This window comes from Balaenoptera musculus, chromosome 6 (genome assembly GCF_009873245.2).
Source record: "Balaenoptera musculus isolate JJ_BM4_2016_0621 chromosome 6, mBalMus1.pri.v3, whole genome shotgun sequence".
Lineage (NCBI taxonomy): Eukaryota > Metazoa > Chordata > Mammalia > Artiodactyla > Balaenopteridae > Balaenoptera > Balaenoptera musculus.
This window is the reverse complement of record NC_045790.1, coordinates 68,669,778-68,689,528: the sequence shown is the minus strand read 5'-3', so window position 1 is coordinate 68,689,528 and position 19,751 is coordinate 68,669,778. Positions and strand designations below refer to the sequence as shown.

The window sequence follows — 19,751 nt, the reverse complement described above, 5'->3', positions numbered from 1 at the left end:
GATGCAAATCACCTATAACAAAACACTACTACAATTTATTTCCATAGTTTTTTAAAAATCTGAAGTTGTCCTATAGTTCTTATTTTATTCTCACATCAGCCCTGTGTGGAAGAAAGAAAGTAGTATTGTTATTTATTGTTATTCTAATTTGTAGAGAGTTGATATAACTTACCCATGGTTACAGAGAGTGACTCAGTAGCCATACAGGAAGGAATCTGAAGAGTCTACTCCTGCTTCGCCCTGACTCCAAGTTTAGGACTCCTTCCAACAGTCAAATTATAAAATGTATCACAGGTTAGAAGTAAGTACAGCATGTACCATGACCATCTCTCTGCTGTCTACAGGAACAATTCGAAAATAGTACAAGCTACTGTGTACTCAGTACTATGCTAGGCATCGCAGGGATTCAGAAGATTTACAATACACAGTTCTCTCCTCACAGGGCTTCACATCTAGTTGAGACAAAAGGAATGGGCGTGAAGGAAATCTGAATAGTAAGCAATAGTATTGTTAAGAGTTAAAATAGTGTTTAAAACAATAGATTAACTGTTAGCTTCTTCAAACTGGGCTTTTGGAAGGATTTGGATTGAGGGGTGGAGGAGTCACCGGAGGTTCAAGGCTGACTGGTAGCCTTGCAGACTCAAAAACTCTACTGAGCCGGCGTGCCGCAACTACTGAAGCCCGCGCGCCTAGAGCCCGTGCTCCGAAACAACAGAAGCCAACGCGATGAGATGCCCGCGCACTGCAACGAAGATTAGCCCCTGCTCACTGCAACCAGAGAAAGCTTGCGTGCAGCAATGAAGACCCAACACAGCCATAAATAAACAAATAAATAAATAAATAAATTTATATTAAATAATAATAATAATAATTGTAGGAAATGATTTTAAAAAAAGAAGAAGAAGAAGAAGACTTAGTAAAATTTGACTGATTTTTTCTTACTGGGTAGCAAAAAGAAGGCATTAATAAAGGTGTCTCTAGAGAATCCCTAAGATGAGAGTTAACTACCAAGATAAACCAGGTTTTTTATTTAAATATACTAGGGAACAGCCAACGAAATCATCATATGAGGGTCAAAGAACCATCCATGGTCCAATAAGGAGTTTAAATTAGAGCAACAGCATCACATGTGTAAAAGTAACCATAATATTCTTTCATATGGATGATAAATGACAACTTATCCCATATGACTATTCTAACTTTATTAAAAATTAGATCTAGCATGATGTCCTACAAGCATTCACATTTACAGGAAACATGATATCATATTACTATAATGTCTTGTGATAAAGGCTAATGATGGTATATAGAACATTCACAAATACAAGTATATACTATGATGTCAAGTATATTACTCAGTTTGATGACTTCAGGGACATGAGTAATTTCAAAACAAACAAGTCAGCCACCTGGTAAGACAGGGCTGAGCATTTAATTATATATAAATCTTTACAGAACAACAAAGCATTTAAAATAATCCTTAGTTTAGCTTGGTGTTTCATATTAATGTTGTAAATGGCCTTCAAAACCAGGTGCAATTAATATAAAGCTACAACAGAATTCTAATGCTGATGGGCCATCACTGAAAATTATTATACATGTATAGTTCTATCACCTACAAGAAGAAATACTTCCTTGTTAATAACATATAACTCTGCCAAAGCAAAAACAAAGAAAAAAGAAAATGTGTCATATAACTCCGTTCCGTAAGGACAATTTGAATAATTACATTAACTTTAGAATATAAATCTATTCCAATTAGAAATGAACTTGATAAAATATCTAAGAAAATATGCACCATAAAGTTCTAAAAATGTAATTCAACCTCATAAGTAGATAAATTGGAAGACATTTAGGATTGAGGTTGAAATAATCAACTCCAAAGCTAAAGGAAAGTTCAAATTTACTCTTGATAGTTTTAGAAGTCAAAAATCCTACAGGGACCAAATCAATCACTTGGAAAATCAAATCACACCAATTTCTTTCATCCCAAAGAAGGGTTATATCAAGTCGTGTTGTACATTTAAGCAGTTAAGATGATCCATCAGGATGCTTGTCTACATCCACTAATACTATTTCTGTAAAGAAAGGCTGGTCATCCAGGCACCTATAACTCCCTCTCCTTTGACTCCAAAAGCCGTGACTTTAAGGTTATTTAAAAATACTTCATATTCATCAAGATAATGGTTATTAGAGGAGAGAGTGGTAGTGAATAGGAGAGGTCAGTGACATTCTCTTGATCTGAGCTGACTGGGTTCAGTTTGTGAAAATTCATTGAACTCTATTATGATTTTTGCACTTTCTATATGTTGTATGTTATACTTCAACAAAAGTTTAATAAACGAAAAGCTCCATATTTACCTTTTTTCACTTTTTAGAGTAGTTACTAGTCTGATTCCTGAATGAAGGATTCATATCATACTCATCTTTTGCAAATGCTTGCTACATAACAATATGACAGATGTTATGTCAATAAAGACAGATGAATTAACAAAGACCAACAATCAACTGTACAATGTCAATAAGAACTACTTGATTTCCATTCCTTCATTCCAGAGCACTGAACTGCTGCGACATATTACAGAGTACACCATGAGTAGTTAAAAAAAAATGCTTGAGCCCCTCCCATCAGAGGTAGATGGCATTTGTGTATGTACATGTAAGAGAAAGAGAAAGAAGCCAAGACATATATATTAATAACTAATAAGACATGCACTATATGTGTGGTGAGGGCAATAAATGCCACAGGGACGGAGTGAGACATTCCAGTGGGATTAACCAGGAAGGGCATTACTGAGGGTATAGCATGTGAGCATGATGAACATCTTAGTAAGATGAAGGAATGGACTGGCATTTACAGAATACTTAACACTGCCAAGTACCATGTGAGCATTTTCATAAATCTTACTTAACTTTCACAATATAGCTAAACCCACTAAGATCTTGACTAGTTAAGAAATTTATCCAAGATCACAGAGCCAGTACATACTAGGGAATTTGACCTAAATCTTTTGACTCCAAGATCAATGTCCTTCTACCACACCATGCTGCTACTGTATTGAATAAGAGCTTGATATCTGTGGCCAAAAATCCAAATCTGAAATCTGACAAAAATTGACAAAAAAAATTTTTCCTACCCAATGCATGCACTTCAATATATTTTTATTCTTCAAAGTAATCAGATCAAAACCAAAACAAAACAGACCACATCTACATATAGGAATGATGGCCTAAATTGACAGTATTGGAATTCTAATTCACAGCTTGAGATCAATCTATTCGACTATCCTTCTTGGTAAAAAGGTCTCAGTCAACCATAGTCTTCTAACCAAAAGCCGATTACCAAAATAATGTGAAAGTTATGAAAATTAAGATAATTTAACAGTTGACAGTCTTGCTGACAAACAGAAACACAGAATGTGAGAAAAGGCCAAGAATCAAGGGTAATTCTTACATTTTGGTTTGAGGAACTGGGTAAATAGTGGAGTTGTTTACAGAGTTGGGAAGCACAGGAGGAGGAAAAGGTTTGAAAGAGAAAAATTAAGAGTTCTTTCTTTGCCATGTTAAGCTTAAGAAACCTTTTTGATATTTAAGAATAGAGGTCAAGTAGGCAGTTAAATATACAACTTTGCAGCTTAGGAGAGAGGTTGGCCTGGAGTTCCAGATCTGGAAGGTATCAGCATAAAGATGGTATTTAAACTCATGGACTGAGCTGAATGAAAAAAATTATTTCAAGAAGAGTGCTGGAGGGCTTCCCTGGTGGCGCAGTGGTTGAGAATCTGCCTGCCAATGCAGGGGACATGGGTTCGAGCCCTGGTCTGGGAAGATCCCACATGCCGCGGAGCGACTAAGCCCGTGAGCCACAACTACTGAGCCTGCGCGTCTGGAGCCTATGCTCCCAACAAGAGAGGCCGCGACAGTGAGAGGCCCGCGCACCGCGATGAAGAGTGGCCCCCACTTGCCGCAACTAGAGAAAGCCCTCACACAGAAACGAAGACCCAACATAGCCAAAAATAAACAAATAAATTAATTAACTTAAAAAAAAAAACAGTGCAGAGAAGCTGCTTTAAAAAAAAAAAAAGAGTGCTGGAGAGGCAAATGCTGCTGATCAATTGAGTGAGATGAGTACTGAGCATTAACAAAGATTTGGCAACACAGAGATTGATGACCTTGACAAGGGTGGTTTTAGTGGAATGTTATGTACAAAAATTATTTAAATAGGGATAGAACAAAATGGGAGGTAAAGAAATGGAGATCCAGGAGCTTATCTATAAAGAAGAAGGAAGAAATGGGGTGGGGCCAGAAAAGAACATGGGTTCTATCTAAGGAGGATTTTTTTTTTTAATTGAAATAACCCACTACAGATGGAAAGACTGATGATGCAACAGAACATGGACAACTGAGAAGTCTTAAGCCTTTAAGTCCTAAGGTAGGCAAGAAGAAATGAGCTCTAGGGTGCAAGGAAAGGGACCAGTCTTAGGCAGAGACAGGCAGTTCATCCATTGTAACAGGAAGGAGAGTGTAGGGGTACAGATGCAGGTAGTTTGGTAGATATGATGGTGGATAGAAAGCTGGATCTAAGCAAGGTTAGGATTCTGCCAGGCAAGTACCACAGAAGGAAAGAAGGATAAGGGATTTGAAGTACATGAAAAAGAGCAGTTGTACTGATAGAACATGGTCTCCAAGCTAGATGAGGGAAAAAAGGACATGAATGAGGTGCAGTGAAAAGTGGAAAAGTTAATGCACATGAGCACCCAGTGGAGTTAAAAAAAAATTATTTGAGGAATAAGGAAACCAGGTAAGTAGACAGTGGGTTTTTTTGTTGTTCTTTTTGTTTGTTTGTTTTAAGTTTATAAGAGGAGCAGTTACCAGCAATGAGGTTTAACATTTGACCATGGGAGTAGATTTCTGAGGTGGGGGGTTCTAAAAGCTGTGAGATCATATGTTTGATTATCCACGTGGCTGTAGCAATCACTAAGTCTAATGACAGGAAAACTGTGGAAAAGCAGTGAGCCAGGTACTAACAAGGAGGTAAGGATGGATCTGGCGGGGATAATAGTCTGATGGCATGCATTTCAGAAGAGCTGGGGTTCTGAGCAAGGAAAAAATAGACTGAAGCAACAAATGGGAGAAAGGGTTCTAAATGAGGGGTTGAAGATGTGGGGTGAAAAAACGTCATTACTTAAAGACTATAGGGAAACAGAGTTCCCAGGAATAGTCAGTTAGGGCAAGAAAGTGAACGAAATTTTATTTTCAACACTATGTCTCTGTTTGATGATAGTAAACTATCAGTTCCAGGAGGCAAATTGGAAGGGTTAGGAGAGGGGGCATTGAAAAGTTCAAGGACTGTATCAAGCTAGGATCTACACAAAGCCAAATGAGTATAAAATTTCCCAGCAAAAATGGCCAACTTGGGAATCTTGGACACTAAAAAAGCAACCAAAACAAATTAACAAACACCTTTTCTAAGCTTCATAAGAGCAGTTCAGTATCTTTCCAATAAATTCCCTTTTTGCTTAAGTTAGCAACTAAAGAATCCTAATGATAATTACCTTCATGTAGAGGGCCTTGCATACATAGACAAGTTCAGAAGAGGAATGTTTATTTAATTCATTCAGTATATTTAAGTGCTATTTGGCCTGGAGTGATAAGGAAAATCTCAGAAAGGAATCTTAGGCATGTTAGCTATCCGTTTATCCCCCTTCTCATTTCATTTCTTCCTTTCACAAAAGTCAATGGTGAGAAAAAGACCAATAACAATTAGGCTGGAGTGAGCTGGCAGCAGGGTTGCTCTGAGGACAAACACGATTCTCTGTACACCTGCCTGTGACCGCACAATAACACTTGTGCAGGTGTGGAGAGTCCTATAGCTTAAAATAACAAATGCCGCAGCAGCCTGTAACTGTCATCCCTGAGGTTCTTTGTCCAACTGCGCCACTCCGTACTACACAGTGTTTCTCCAAACGGAAAATGACCCATTTGGGGAAGAGTTAATATACATTACGACTTTCTCTCTCTCAGGTGAACTAATTTACCTAGACGAAGAATTCTGAGAATATTTCTAACAGGGTAGTATTTAACTTTATGTAGAAACAAGTGTTGACAATGTAATTATAAAATTTTATAATCCAACAGTGAGTATGGTACTATTCCTTAACACATAGACCAAATCAAGACAAGTTAATTTCAGTTGCCATTCATTGTACATAAAATGAAATGTCTACAACATATGGTTGATGTAGAAAAAAACAATTGTAGCAGGCATCAAAAATAAGAAACATGCAAAATCAATTTATTGGCTTCAAGTGGAAGCACCTTGGGACTGTAGGTATATGAAATATCCCAAAACATGGATGAGAGTATTTTGTGTAAAAGATAGGGAATACAATACTTCAAAACATTCAAAATAGTGAATGTTCACTAGCACAATGACTTTTATTTACTACAATACTCTTATGTATCATAATGCCCAGCACACCATAGATTAAGTCACCTTGTCAATTGAAAAAGTATGTTGAATTTAATAAGAAGTCAATTGGGGGTAGGATACATTTAATTTCAATCCATGTAATAGACAGCCTTGGTGAAATATATCAAAGAGCACTTCCCAATCTGGAAAAAAAGATCAAAGGGAGTCCCAGGTGATCTCCAGAGTGCCAAAGATGGTTACCTTGAAACTACAGTGGAATCTATTCCTGCCCAGCTGCAGATTTGTTTAATGGCTACTCACTCATTTAAACCTTAATTGTTGAAACCCATTGATTAAGAAATAACACTTATTCCCATGACTGGCACTTCATCACTCATACCAAAATCACTCACATCAGAGATTACCTAAACCAATCTGAGACCACTTCCTAAATAACAACATCTTTGGGCTAGAGGAGATAGGACAAAGATCCCATATGACTTGATTCCAAGCTACCTGAACAAAATGACCCTTACCAATAGTACTCTTTTCCATAGCAAGGTTTTATTCATTCATCTTACAGTGTCAGGCATCATGGCCAACTAAATTATTATGACTCTATCCCGGAGTCAGTCTAAGAAAAATAAGATCCAGGCTCAGTAATCTTATGAACAAGATCCATTTTGTTTTTGTTTTTTGTTTGTTTTTTATTTTTTGCCACGCCACATGGCTTGTGGGATCTTAGTTCCCTAACCAGGGATCGAACCCAGGCCCTCAGCAGTGAAAGCGCAGAGTCCTAACCACTGGACCACCAAGGAGTTCCCAAGATCCATTTTGTAACGATCATCTGTATTCCTCTTACAGAGAGACAATATTTAACTTAAGGGTCATGACTGGAGTTTGTAGATAAAAGCTTACAAAATGGGAAAATATTAGAAGACAACTATTAGAATTAATTTGACTTGTGGTTAGCTAACATATTCAATATGACAGAATGTCAACCTGTCATTTGTTTTCTTTCTGGAGAAGTTAAAAAAATAGTTTTCTTTTAAAAACATACTGATAATAGGTAGTATTTCTACAACTTCACCAAACAAAAAGCAAACAACAAAAACAGAACATCATGACATCTGAGTAGTTAATCAGTCATTCTGCTGTCATATCTGTTTATAATTGAGGTAAAATTTATATCAGTGTCATGCACAGACCTTAAATTCTCAATTCAATTAGTTTCAATAAATGCCTGTGATCTTCATGTTTCCGTCACTCCAGAAAGTTGTCCTGAACCGCTTCCAGTCAATTCCCCCACAACCCAAGGCAACTACTGTTCAGATTTCTATAGATGTGAGAAACACCTGACTTCTTTCCTTCCACACAATGTTTTTGAGATTTACCTACATGCTTCCATGTATCAGTAGCTTTTTTTTAAATAGCAGAGTAGTATTTCATTATATGATTGACACAATCTGTTGATCTATTCTCTTGTTGAAGTATATTTGTGGGGTTTTTTGTTTGTTTTTTGTTTTGTTTTTTTGGCTATTGTGAATAAAGGTGCTTGTAAACACAGAATCCTGTTCTGCTGTATAAATGTAATCATATCACCTTAAACTTAAGACAGCTTTCTGCCTAAACCAGGAGCTGAGGGTCTTGAAGGAATTAGCATCTGCTTTCACACAAAGTGAGTGAGAGGAGCCCCACCCCTGCTCCAGAGCCCTGGCTGATTAGATGGGACCCGCTCCAACCAGCCCATATCTGTGATATGTGACACTCCAGGGGGCCACACTTTATGAGAAGAGACTCTTTCCCTGGAACATTTCAAACAGGTAGTGTTTAGGGGTAGTGGCAATAAAGCTCATCTCTGTTCCAACCCTAATCCGGTGTCACATTGCTTCTATTATAGACAAAAACACAGTATTCAAAAACAACAACCAACATACAGACACAAAAAGGGACTTCTGATTTACCCGTTCTTTAAGGTCTCCCAGCACAAACTACACCTAATCAATGGATAGCCACATGCTATTAATGTAACTTTGGGCACACCATTCACCTCTGAGTCCTAATTTCCCAAGATGCAAAATGGGATAACTGTAGCACCTGTCTTAGGGTTATTTTTGAAGATCAAATTAGATAATACATACTAAATATTCACAGATGCTAACACACTTAAGTACATAGCATTAGCTATTATTAACAAAACTTTATTTCCAAAACTATTTAGAGAGTATAGCCTCAGATTTTCCTTTTCCTTTTCCATTTCAAGGTAGTAACAAGAGTTTCCCAAAATGAGTGTGTTCCCCCCAAAATTAATTATGTAAACCAAAGTCCACAGCCAGGGAAGTTTTGGCTAAATAATTTTTTTTTAAAACTGCAAAACATCTAAGTGTTTTATGCTAATGTACACTATGATCCCCCCTAAAAGTGAGATCTAGTATTGACCACGAAATTGACTTCTGCCCTAACAAAATCATGTGATCCTGGGGCTCTAACACTTTCAGACATGCTAGTAAAAACAATGCTGACTACACATATGAAACAAACAGCATCCTTAAGAAGATAATATATGCTCTTCCCATTTCATTTAGTTAAACGCTATCCATCCTTCAGACCTCAGGGAAGCCTTCTTAAACCCTCCAAACTTAATCAAGACTTCCTGCTAGATACTCTTAAGGTTCCCTTAGACTTTTCCTCCTAGCTCTTACTGCCATTTGTATTAACATACTCAAAAGATTATTTGATTAATGCCTGTCACCTTGCCCACTAAACTATAAGCTTCAATTAAAGGCACGGCTGTATATTATGCTCAACCTTATACCCCTAGTATCTACCACAATGTTTGGTACCAAATAACTGATGTGGAACAAATATGCAAATACAAGAATTCACTGCAACTTTATTTGTCATAGTGAAAAATTGAAAACAACTCAAATGTTTATTAATAGGAAAGTAATTAAATAAGCTATCTACATATATATTATAGAATATTATACAGCCATTAAAAAGAATGAGCTTAATCTCTACGTTCTGACATACTTTTCTAAATGAGAAAGGAGAAATGCATTTTATTTCATATGTACTATATTGTGCTTAGATGTCTAAAAACATACACAGCTAACTGTTAACAGTGACTACATCTGAAGAGGAACAGGCCTGGAAAAAGGTACTTTCACTTTTACACTTTATACATTTCTCTGTTGTTTCAATATTCTTCAACAAACATGCATTTCTTTTCTAATTAATTTTTTAAGCTTTGAGCAACTGCAAGTCCACATAAATTATCATATGCTTTATGCTTAGTTCTATTCGTATCACTATTTCTTAAAAATATTTTTGTAATGATCTCCATAGCAATTGTGAGAGGAAGGTAAGACAAAAGATAGTATTAACCCTGTCGTATAGATTAAAAGCTATATGTAAACTAACACCACAAAGCAAAATAAACAACAGAACTGGGGCTAAAATGTGGCTCTTTTTTCTTGGTCCAGGGTTCCTTCCACTACACATTATTGCCTTTCCAATAAGGGACACAAGCCTGATATTGATAACAATCAATATTTTAGTACCAAATGACTAGAAGAGATTTAAACCTACTCCCATCTCCACCTCACCTCTGCAAGTCATGAGAGGGCACTGCAGGCCAATGGCCATAGAGGCTTCTTTTAATAACCCCAGTGACGGGGAGGTTACAAAATTCTAGTGCATGCTCCTCACCATTAGACAATTCCCTTATACTGATCTGAAACCTATCTCTTTTACTTTGACCCGTTGGTTCAAGTTTGGCCATTTGGAATGCGAAGCTTCTCTCCTCTTCTGGAATATATTCAAGTATATGAAGACAGTTATCACCTGTGTCTTTTTGGGAGCGGGTGCTTTACTTAGATAAACTTTCCAATAAAACAGCTGTCATTATCCAACTTCTAATTTCAGTACTGGCAAATTGCTTGGCAGACGAGGAGAAGGAGAACTGTCATGCAAGACTACGACAAAATAATGAGGTACAAGTAGTCAATTGTTACTACAATCCTTCAAGGAGAGTTACAGAGAATCATGCACATCTTACCACTCCTTTATTAGATGTTGCTGACTCAAACAGCTTTCTGGTATAAAGCGCAGGAACGAAGACAGGGTCAGATGCTTCTGACAAAATCTTGGCTTTAGGCAGCTACACATAGCTGGTTCAAGAATCTGCCATGAATGCAGCCAATTATTAGTCCTCCATTAGATAGATGAACAATCAACCTAATGATCTTCCTCAGTAAAATATTTCTTGCTGTTTTTGTTAGAACCTCCAATAACAAAGCACCTGGTGGTTCTACCGATGGACGAATGAGACTTCCTCACGATTTAAAAGAGACAAAGGAATTAATGATAAAAGTGATAAACAAAATGAAACTTAGTGACTGAACTTGAGACTCATGAAAACATTTAAGACCATAATGACATGGTTGTTAGATAACACCAGAAAATGCACTATGAAAAAGTACAAGAAGCCTAGGACGAAGTACTAGAACAAGAAGTACAAGTTCAAGAAGTCCTGTACTTACAAGGACAAGAAGCACAGTAAGAGACACTGTAGCTAAATACTTATTAAAACTGCTGTTTACACCTGATGAAAAACAATCAGAAGTAAATGCTTGTGAAAAAACTTAGAGTAAGAATACAGGGCAAGATAAGACATCTATTTGGAATAGCACAGCTTTTTTACTCTGGTTTACCTATTGATGACAGGCACAAACTTGGGAAAGTCTTCCCAAATGTCATTCCAGGTTTTCCTTCTGAATCTGAACCTAACTAAGGGAAAGGAGAGGTCCTCTGAGCACCCAACTGAAAATATCCCTCCTTATTCTTCTTTACTCAACTGTGCTTCCCTTCATCATAATTTATAATTATATATCTCTGTGCTTATTGTCCCATGACCCAGAAAACCATAAGTTCCTTGAAGGCAGAGTCAACTCTTTTGAACACTGTATACACATGCACATAGGACCTTGTACAAGAAAGATGCTCATTAAATATCTGTATAGTGAAGACAGAAAGAGGAAAGAAAAAGGAAGTCACTGGTTACCATGAACTGTCACTTTGGGACTTCCCTGGTGATGCAGTGGTTCAGAATCTGCCTGCCAATGCAGGGGATACGGGTTCGATCGTCAGTCCTGTAAGATCCCACATGTCGCGGAGCAACTAAGCCCATGCGCCACAACTACTGAGCCTGCGCTCTAGAGCCCGCAAGCCACAAGTACTGAGCCCACGGGCTGCAACTACTGAAGCCCATGCGCCTACAGCCCGTGCTCCGCAATAAGAAGCCGCGCACCGCTACGAAAAGTAGCCCCGCTCGCTGCAACTAGAGAAACCCGGCACTTAGCAACAAAGACCCAACGCAGCCAAAAAAAAAAAAAAAGTTACTTTGCTTGCGTAGCCAATGTTGGGAAATTTATCACTTGTTGGACACTAATGATCCAGATCATTTATATATATCATTTACTTTACTTTAACCTCTCAACAATACAGGCGGGTTTCTCATTTAAGACCAAAGTAAGACTCAGAGAAATTAAATATTTAATAACTTGCTTAAGCCACACACCTAGCAAATTTGAGCTCCAGTTTATGTTAACGTCAGGTTTATCTGATGTGATGGCGGCTGCCCCCAAGCTGCTCTTGTCTTCAATTATCTCCCCTCCGTACAGCTAAGTGAGGAGGGGAAAATACCTAACAGCAAATTAGTAGCTGTATACAACCCAAGACCTCTGGCTATCTATACAGTCTGAATTTCCTTCCAGCTTAAAGAAACCTGCTAAAGAAATATAAACAGCAAAACAAGCAGTTTTGCATTCATCAAATAATTTGATTCTCAAAACAATCTTACAAACGAGAGAGAAATTATGTTGGTGTGGACACCGGGGCTAAGAGGGCTTAAGAGCTTTCACATTCTCCCTACAAACCTATGGGCCTGGGATTTTCCAAAAAGAAAGTGACTGCATAAACCTGGTGCAACATTTGAAGAAGACACTAGCGTCATAATCGTTTTCCTACTGCAAATATGTAATCCAGATGGGAGCGTTCAACGACTCAATTTTCCCTTTGCATTTTAGGTTTGATGAGGGTCCCGTTCATTCAGTACAATTAGTCAAATGTTGACCGCCAAATATATTTACGAGGAGACAACACATCCAGGTCAAAGAAAGGGCTACACTGCAGCCAAAACTAACTCTGGGCTGCGGTCCACATTTGCCCTGGCCAACTCCTCTCACTTCCTTCTTTCCCCTCCACTGAACCATTCCTCCCTGGGGTCAGATTTAGTGCAATAGGCAGGTTCCTACCTTGGTCTGAACACTCTTATCAAACTTGTCATTTTTGAAGCTAAACGTATTCTGGTGCCTCTGAGGCCTGGAACGAGCCACGTTCCCTTTCTGGGAGCTCATCGCCGAAACCACAACCACCTCGCGCTGGGACAAGGAAGATGCACGCAAGACTAGTATACCAGGAACTATCTCCACGGAGTTCACGTTTCCACCTCCGACCCGGAAGGAACTTAACCAGCATTTCTGCCCCCGCCCCCGGCAGCCCACGTGACTCCTCGCGGAGGTCAAAGGACACCTTTCGGCCCTTCAGCTCCAGCAAAGGTCTTTTACTCAGCCCAGTCTCTATCCCTCCCCATCCGCGAAGCCTCTTTCTCAAACCCGGCGAAAAATCCCAGTTTCTTCGAAGCGAGAATTCCCCCATTGGTCCGAATGTGGCAGTCCGCCCAAGTGAAGGGGCGGGAAAACTTTGCTCCTATTGGCTCTTCTTTTCCGCAATCCCCGCCTCCTGCCGACTCAGCTCGGCCTCTCCCGGCGCCCTACTCCTCTGGGCGGCTTGTGATTGGTGGAAGTCGGGCTAAACTGGACTGTATCCAACCCCCGGCCCGCTTGCAGGCTGGAGTCCGGGTTAGCCTTAGCACTTTCCTTCAGTTAGTGACCAACTCCTACCTTAGTGAGCTCTCTGCTAGCCCCTGGGTTCCCTTCCAGCCTCCTTCCCGCCACGAGAGTGAACCCTGCTGCCGGCAGGCCGAAGGGGAGGAAAGAAAGGAGGATTAAAGAGAAGAAAGACCTGGCTGGGTCTGGGTGGTGTCTGCAGTGCCAGAAAGGGAGGTGGCGGCGGCTGCGGCAGCTGCGACCACGGCCGCGCGGGACGTGAGGCCCAACAGCAGCCGACGGCGGCGGCGGAGGCGGCCGCTCCAGCGCCTCGCGCCGGGGCCGTTAGTCAGCAGAACGCGAACCCGTGTGGAGGAGCAGGGCCGGCGCGAGGCGAGACTCGGGAGCTCGAGCCGGCCCCCTTGGGCGCCGCCGTCCTTCCTCGTCCCGGCGCCGGGGGCTGCCGCCCTCGTCCGCCCTCTTTGGCCGGGCCCGCCCGCAGGCCGGGAGAGTCGGGCGGCGGCAGCAGCGCGGATCGCGCCTTGTAGAGGACAGCGCGGCGGTAGAGGTTCGCTCCCAGCCCTTTCTGCCTGACGCTTTGGCTGCGGCCCTCAGGTGCAGGTGCGTGGGGCCGCGGGGGGCCGGGGCGCTGCGGCTGGGCTCGGGGAGGGGGCGCTAGGCCCGGAACAGCAGCGCGGGAGGGACGAGCCGGGGCCGGGCGGGGGGAGGGGAGCGGGAGGCGTCTTTGTTGTTGGCGACTGGGATGCCTCTCGGCGCCGGCAAAGGCGGAGAAGCCACTCCCGATCGCGTCTGGGTTTTTGAGAAGATTCTCTGTTGGTTCGGTGAAGGGGAGAGGTAGGAAAGTCTTCGCGGTCGGTGAGGCTGCGGGAGTCTGGGGGCGGGAGAGGGACGGACAGACGGACTGGGAAAGGTCTTGGGTCCTCCTTGCAGAGAAGGGCCTCATTTCATTCCTTTGCTATTCTCCCTGTGGACGGAAGGATGGGTCCAGGTTCACATTTCGCTCCCTGGCTCATTGTGAGAGTCGCGACGCCTGAAGGCTGTCTCCTGAATGTCCTCGTGTGTGCCAGCCTAGACTTTAGCTCGAATCTGCACCGTGCTTGGTGATTTGTGTATTCTGGTCCGCCGCCGTAGGGTGGTTTTCTCTCGATGGTTGAACTCTTTACTTGTTTCCGAACTCTAGGGTAGGCTCATCAGGAATTGTTTTTGAATTGAAAAATTAGAGTTTTTCTTTGGAATTTTTTTAAACCCTGAAACGAAAAGTTCTGTCAAGTTAGATTGTACTGTTGTGAAGGGCTTTTGTAAAGAAGAGAGTTTAACCCTGGCTTCTTGTTTAAATTAAAAAAAGAAAAATGTTCGGAGCTTTGATCCATGGAGGTTTCTGCCAACGCCAGGATATAACTTTTTAAAATAACGCATAGATTTAAGTCAGCGTGAAGTGGATTTGTTAAGCAGAAGGATGAGTAACGGAATACAGGGAGGGTGACCTTTAAATTTTGGCTGTTAGCTTACAAAAAGGTATTCATGTTTAAAACTTTTCTGTAACATGCAGTACTTGATCCGTAAGATAATTCATTGTTTTTTTTTTAAGGCTCCAATAAATAAAAAGAAGTTTGGAAATCTTGCATCATTTAAAACTACTAGTCATTAGGTAATGAGTCTGAGTAAAAAGTCAGGTACATGTTGTAAGAGCATTCATCTGTTTACATTAACAAGAAGACTTACAATAAAATGAACTTTATAAAGAGTTTGTCTCATATGTTTATAGCATAAGCTCATTTGGGTGATTTATCTAATATGTAATCAGAGCCAGTATTTTGATAATTATCATAATTGCAAGTGTTCTAATTTGGGTGCCCAACTCTTTGGTTGGGAGTAGGGGTGGAGGCTTATTTAAAGAAGAGCAGTGGAGATAGCCATGTTTCACCTTATAAAAGAAATAAGGTCCCTGTTGTGCAATAATTGCTATATTACTTGAGATCCAGGAGGAAATGAATAGCACCCTCACCTATATTTTGACCTCTCTTTTCTCCTGCTGTAGAATTAATAAGGTTAATTGTCAAGGATAGGATTAGATTTTTAGCAGGCCTAGGCAGTTTTAATCTTGTCACTTGCTGTGCAGTACTGTAGTTGATGAGTGGCTTGTTTCCTTGAGTATCTTTGCCCATTTTGAAATGTGCATGACATCGACAAAGAATTTTCTATTTCCTGTGACAAACAGAATTGCCATAAAGCACTATGGCAAAGTAATGTTTTTGGTAGTTTAATGAACACAGAAGAACTAGGCAGTTAGTGTCTGTTCCAAGTTTTGTCACTGAATTGGTCTACAACTCCAGGCAAGCTATCCCACATCTGAGTCAGTTTCTCCATCTGTAATATAGGACTAATAAACTGTGCATCTGCTCGCTATGTAGAAAGGGCAGTGAGAACCAACAGTTCCTCTGGTTATGTGACATTGATTGTTTTAGTTAATAAGAGTACTTTTTAATGAAATTTTGCTTTGGTATCATGAATTTCAGTTCCTTGGTGAAGAATTACGATAAAGAAACATAGTTATAATAGGGAGACTGTCTATCCATATGCCATCACTTAGGAAGTGATAAACTCAAAATTTCTCCAGTGTTAAGAAGAAAATATAATTTGGTCTCATCTTTAGAATCAGTGATGACAAGAAAATAGAGTGACAGATTGACTTGGTTGGTTTGTTTACTGATAGATTTTATTTCTAATATATCCAAGGTTTTGCTCTTCTCAAAAATTACTCCTACCTTTCCTACCCTATTAAAGATTTCTCACATAGCAATATGGCTCTCAAACCCAGCCTTGTGAGTTGGAGAGGAAAAGTGATGCTTTATGACTTTATTACAGAAGAAATAAAGCCTAGAGAAGTTAATTATTTGAATTGCCTAAAGCTACACAGTTTGTAAGAACCAGAACTGAGACTTGAATCTGGGTCTTCTGACTTCTCGTCCTGAATCTTTGCTTTGGAGCAGTTTTCCAAACATCTCTCTAGGCCCAACGGTTTTCGCCAACTGAGGTGAAATGAGAAATAATATAGCAATATAAGTATTGGTAATATACAATATAATGAATATTCATGCACTCATTACCCAGTTGGAAAGTTAAAACTACAAAACAAAGCTTCCTCTGTACTTGGTACCCCTCTTAAATCCTATTCCCTTTTCCCCACTCCCAACCACTAACATGCATCCTTCCGTTTATACTTTACTACATTCCTTTATATCCATGAACACTATATGGTTTTTCTTTGATTGGTTTAAGACTATTTAAGTATGAATTTTGTATCTGTAGCTTGCTTTCTTCACTGATCATGCCAGGATTTATCTATGTTTATTCAGGTAGCTCTAGTTTATTTTTACTGCCATATGGTGTGTGTTTCATTATGTGACTGTATCAGGTTTCTGTTGCTCATTTTAGTTGTTTCCAATTGTTTGCTTATTAAACAGTGTGTAGGGAATATTCCGGTATATGTTTACTTAGGTGCATTTGCAAGGCTTCCTCTAGGGTAGTGGTTCTTGAACCTATATCCCATTTTTATAGAAATATTTTACAACTTCCCCAATACTGTCCTAAAATGAAATTCATAATAATAAACTTACATTCATATTTTAAATAAAGTAATGCCCTGACTAAAATAAAGAAGTAATTTATAACAAAGTAATGTATTGCACTGTGTCAATGCTCAGGCTCAACCACACTGTAATCTTGCTACCAAGTGTGATAGTAGACCAGTAACATTAGAATTCTGGGAGCTTGTTAGAAATCAGAACCTCAGGCCCTACCGTAGTGATTCAGGTGCTGAATATTAACAAGATTCCCAGGTGAGTTGAGTGCACCTTAAAGTCTAAGAAGCACTGCGAGAAGAAATAGTAGTAGTCAGATACTTTGCACGGATAGGATCACCATGAATAGGACAGCTGCTAAAGCAGATTAAACAGGTGTGTTGAATTGGCCATTCAAATACCAATAGAGGCCCTGATGTTGATAAGGGAGTTTCTGAAATAACTAATTTCAGTAAAGTTGGAACAAAAATAGAAGTACAGTCTTCTCTCTTTACACAAGGGTTGCATTCTTGAAAATCTTCACCTATATTAAAACAATACAAATATACTTTGTGTCAAATCCAATTTATTAATATCTGACCTTATTTTTTCCTTCTGTTGCCGTGTACTCTTAGGTACTAATCTTTCATCATTTGCATCTCCGCATTTTACAGTTTGTTTTATATGTCTTGTCATCACTTTTTATTCTGGCTAGAATTTTTTAAATGATACTTATCCTAATTTTTTAACAGAATTTCAGACTAAATTCAAATATTTTAATGTTAATTTGGCTCAGATGTAGGTCCTGTTTTGTTTTCCCAGGAATTAAAAGTGAAAATGGTTAAACAAGTCCTTGTACAGTTAAAGATGAAAAGTGGGAAAGGAAGAATGGGCCGGTGTCTACTATCAGTCACTCTTCTAGGTTTGAGGGGTGCATCTGTAAACAAAACAAGCAAAGATCCCTAACTTTCTAGAGCTTACCACCTAGCAGAGGACCATACACAATATGCACAATAAGTATCTAATATGTAAGAAAGCAATAAATAACTTCTAACGAAAAGGTAGAGAATGGTAGGGAGGAAATCGAACGAGGAAGTTTTGACCTATTAAATAGGTCTCCCCTTTGAGAAGGGGAGAATGAGCACAATGTGCAGTGAGGGCATTAACCATGTGGACAATCTTGGAAGAGTGGACAGAATATAGTCAAGTTAAAACTGTGTTCCTGGCTCTCCCATTTAATAAGTTGTGTGAACTCGGACAAGTTGATTGACTTAACCTGAAGCCTTGATTTCTTCATATGTAAAGGAATGATAACCTGAGAAAAGTATTATTAAGATTAAAGTAGATAACAAGTAAAAGCACCTACCTCCTTCCCTCCCTGCCCCAGCCCTCTGCCATGTAGTTTCATGTAGCACTCTGTATTTTTATAGCAATAGAGTTAGGGGTCTTTACCCTTAAAAATACATACTGCTAAAGAAATTCTTTTCATTATGTCTGTCTTGACATATTTAACTAAGATTTATTTTTAGAATGTAGCCACAGTGAAAGAATAGGATTAAGAGAATATATGCTTGATGTAGGTCAGGATGAAGAAGAAAGAGGCGTTGAAATGACCTCATTAACTTGGTGTAGGCAAGTCTCCATTCCAATCCCAACAAACCTGAAATAAAAGAAAATGCCTCCAGGAACAAAAGTAGAAGACATTATCAGTTTATCTAGTGCAACAAATTTGTTTGGCTTCTGAATTTACATTATTCTTAAATGTGTTTTGAAAATTAAAAGCAGTTGAAATAATTCCTGTAATAAACTTCCCCCCAAAATTCCATCAGCAGACTGTAGCCTAGATTTTTTGTTTCTGATTAGTATCCTGCTTGGTGTACTGGTAATTTTTCACTCTTTAGCTTTGCCATCTCCACCCCTAAAAAGTAAAAATTATTCTCCACACATCAGCTATTGGCGAGAAAATAATGCCATTCGGTAACTTGGTTTGGCAAGCTTACATTTCATTCACAGCTTTTTAACAGACCTCACTGTCACTTTTATTATTGAAGATTTAGGGCGGTTAAGTTAATGGGAGTGAGGAAGACCTTTAAAAATTATGCATGGAAGACATTCTGATAGAATTCCCTAGGGTAGTTGCTGTCAATTTTTCATTTGTTAAAATCTATAAGAAGTTTTGCTTTCATGACCTAATACATGGGTATGCACACACAAAAAAATGTTGCACCTAAGAGATTATCTAAATGTTCAGTAGAATGAATGGAAAGGGAAGTACTCGGAAATAAGGATAGATACCAGGAAGGGAAGAGGGTGGGGGAATCAGGTATGACATGCTAAAGAGTTTAGATTTATCCAAGAGAGATGTAAGACCTATTGAAAGATTTTAAACAAAAAAATGAAATCACTTGGCAACAGTGTAGAGTGTACATTAGAGGGATATGAGATAGATATTACTGAGTGGCTTTTTAATACTAAATTGAAAAGTGGTTGAGCTAAGATGTGGCTGAGGGGATGGAGAGGTACCTAGGAGTTAGGCCTTGATTGAATGAGAGGTCTGAAGAGAGGGAGAGGGGGGAGGAGGGAAGGAAATACAGATTTAGATATTCAGGGTCTATAGCTTAAGGGAGAGGTCTGTGCTAGAGATTTAGGTTTAGTTTTTTAGATTTAGACACCATTAGTGTATAAATGGTAGTTAAAGCCAGGGGTATGGCTGAGAACAAAAGACAGGAAGATAAAAGACCAAAGTTGTAGTTAAAGCATAGGTTTGGGCGAGTTAAACAAAAGATAAGAGGACGATAAAAGAAGGCAATTTGTAAATAATAATAATAGTATAACCTTTGAAAAGATCACCAGAAAAACCTAGATTGGAAG

At 39.4% G+C, this 19,751-nt stretch overlaps 2 protein-coding genes across 4 annotated transcripts in view; one reads left to right on the top strand and one right to left on the bottom strand.

Annotated features, from left to right (window-relative positions):
* Positions 1-12,925, bottom strand: part of C6H9orf85 (chromosome 6 C9orf85 homolog) — a 61,134-nt gene extending 48,209 nt beyond the window's left edge. The window contains exon 1 of the mRNA XM_036854217.1: positions 12,727-12,925. Within this exon, the coding sequence (XP_036710112.1) occupies positions 12,727-12,828 (102 nt within the window). The 5' untranslated portion in view covers positions 12,829-12,925. The remainder of the gene's footprint in view (positions 1-12,726) is intronic.
* Positions 12,926-13,325: 400 nt separating this feature from the next.
* Positions 13,326-19,751, top strand: part of ABHD17B (abhydrolase domain containing 17B, depalmitoylase) — a 35,814-nt gene continuing 29,388 nt past the window's right edge. For 2 of the 3 annotated variants that reach the window (XM_036856262.1, XM_036856265.1), the window contains exon 1: positions 13,326-13,920. The gene's annotated coding sequence lies outside the window, so the exon portion shown is untranslated. Of the gene's footprint in view, positions 13,921-14,057; positions 14,155-19,751 lie in introns of those variants that run through there. The other variant, XM_036856263.1, reaches the window with a different exon arrangement.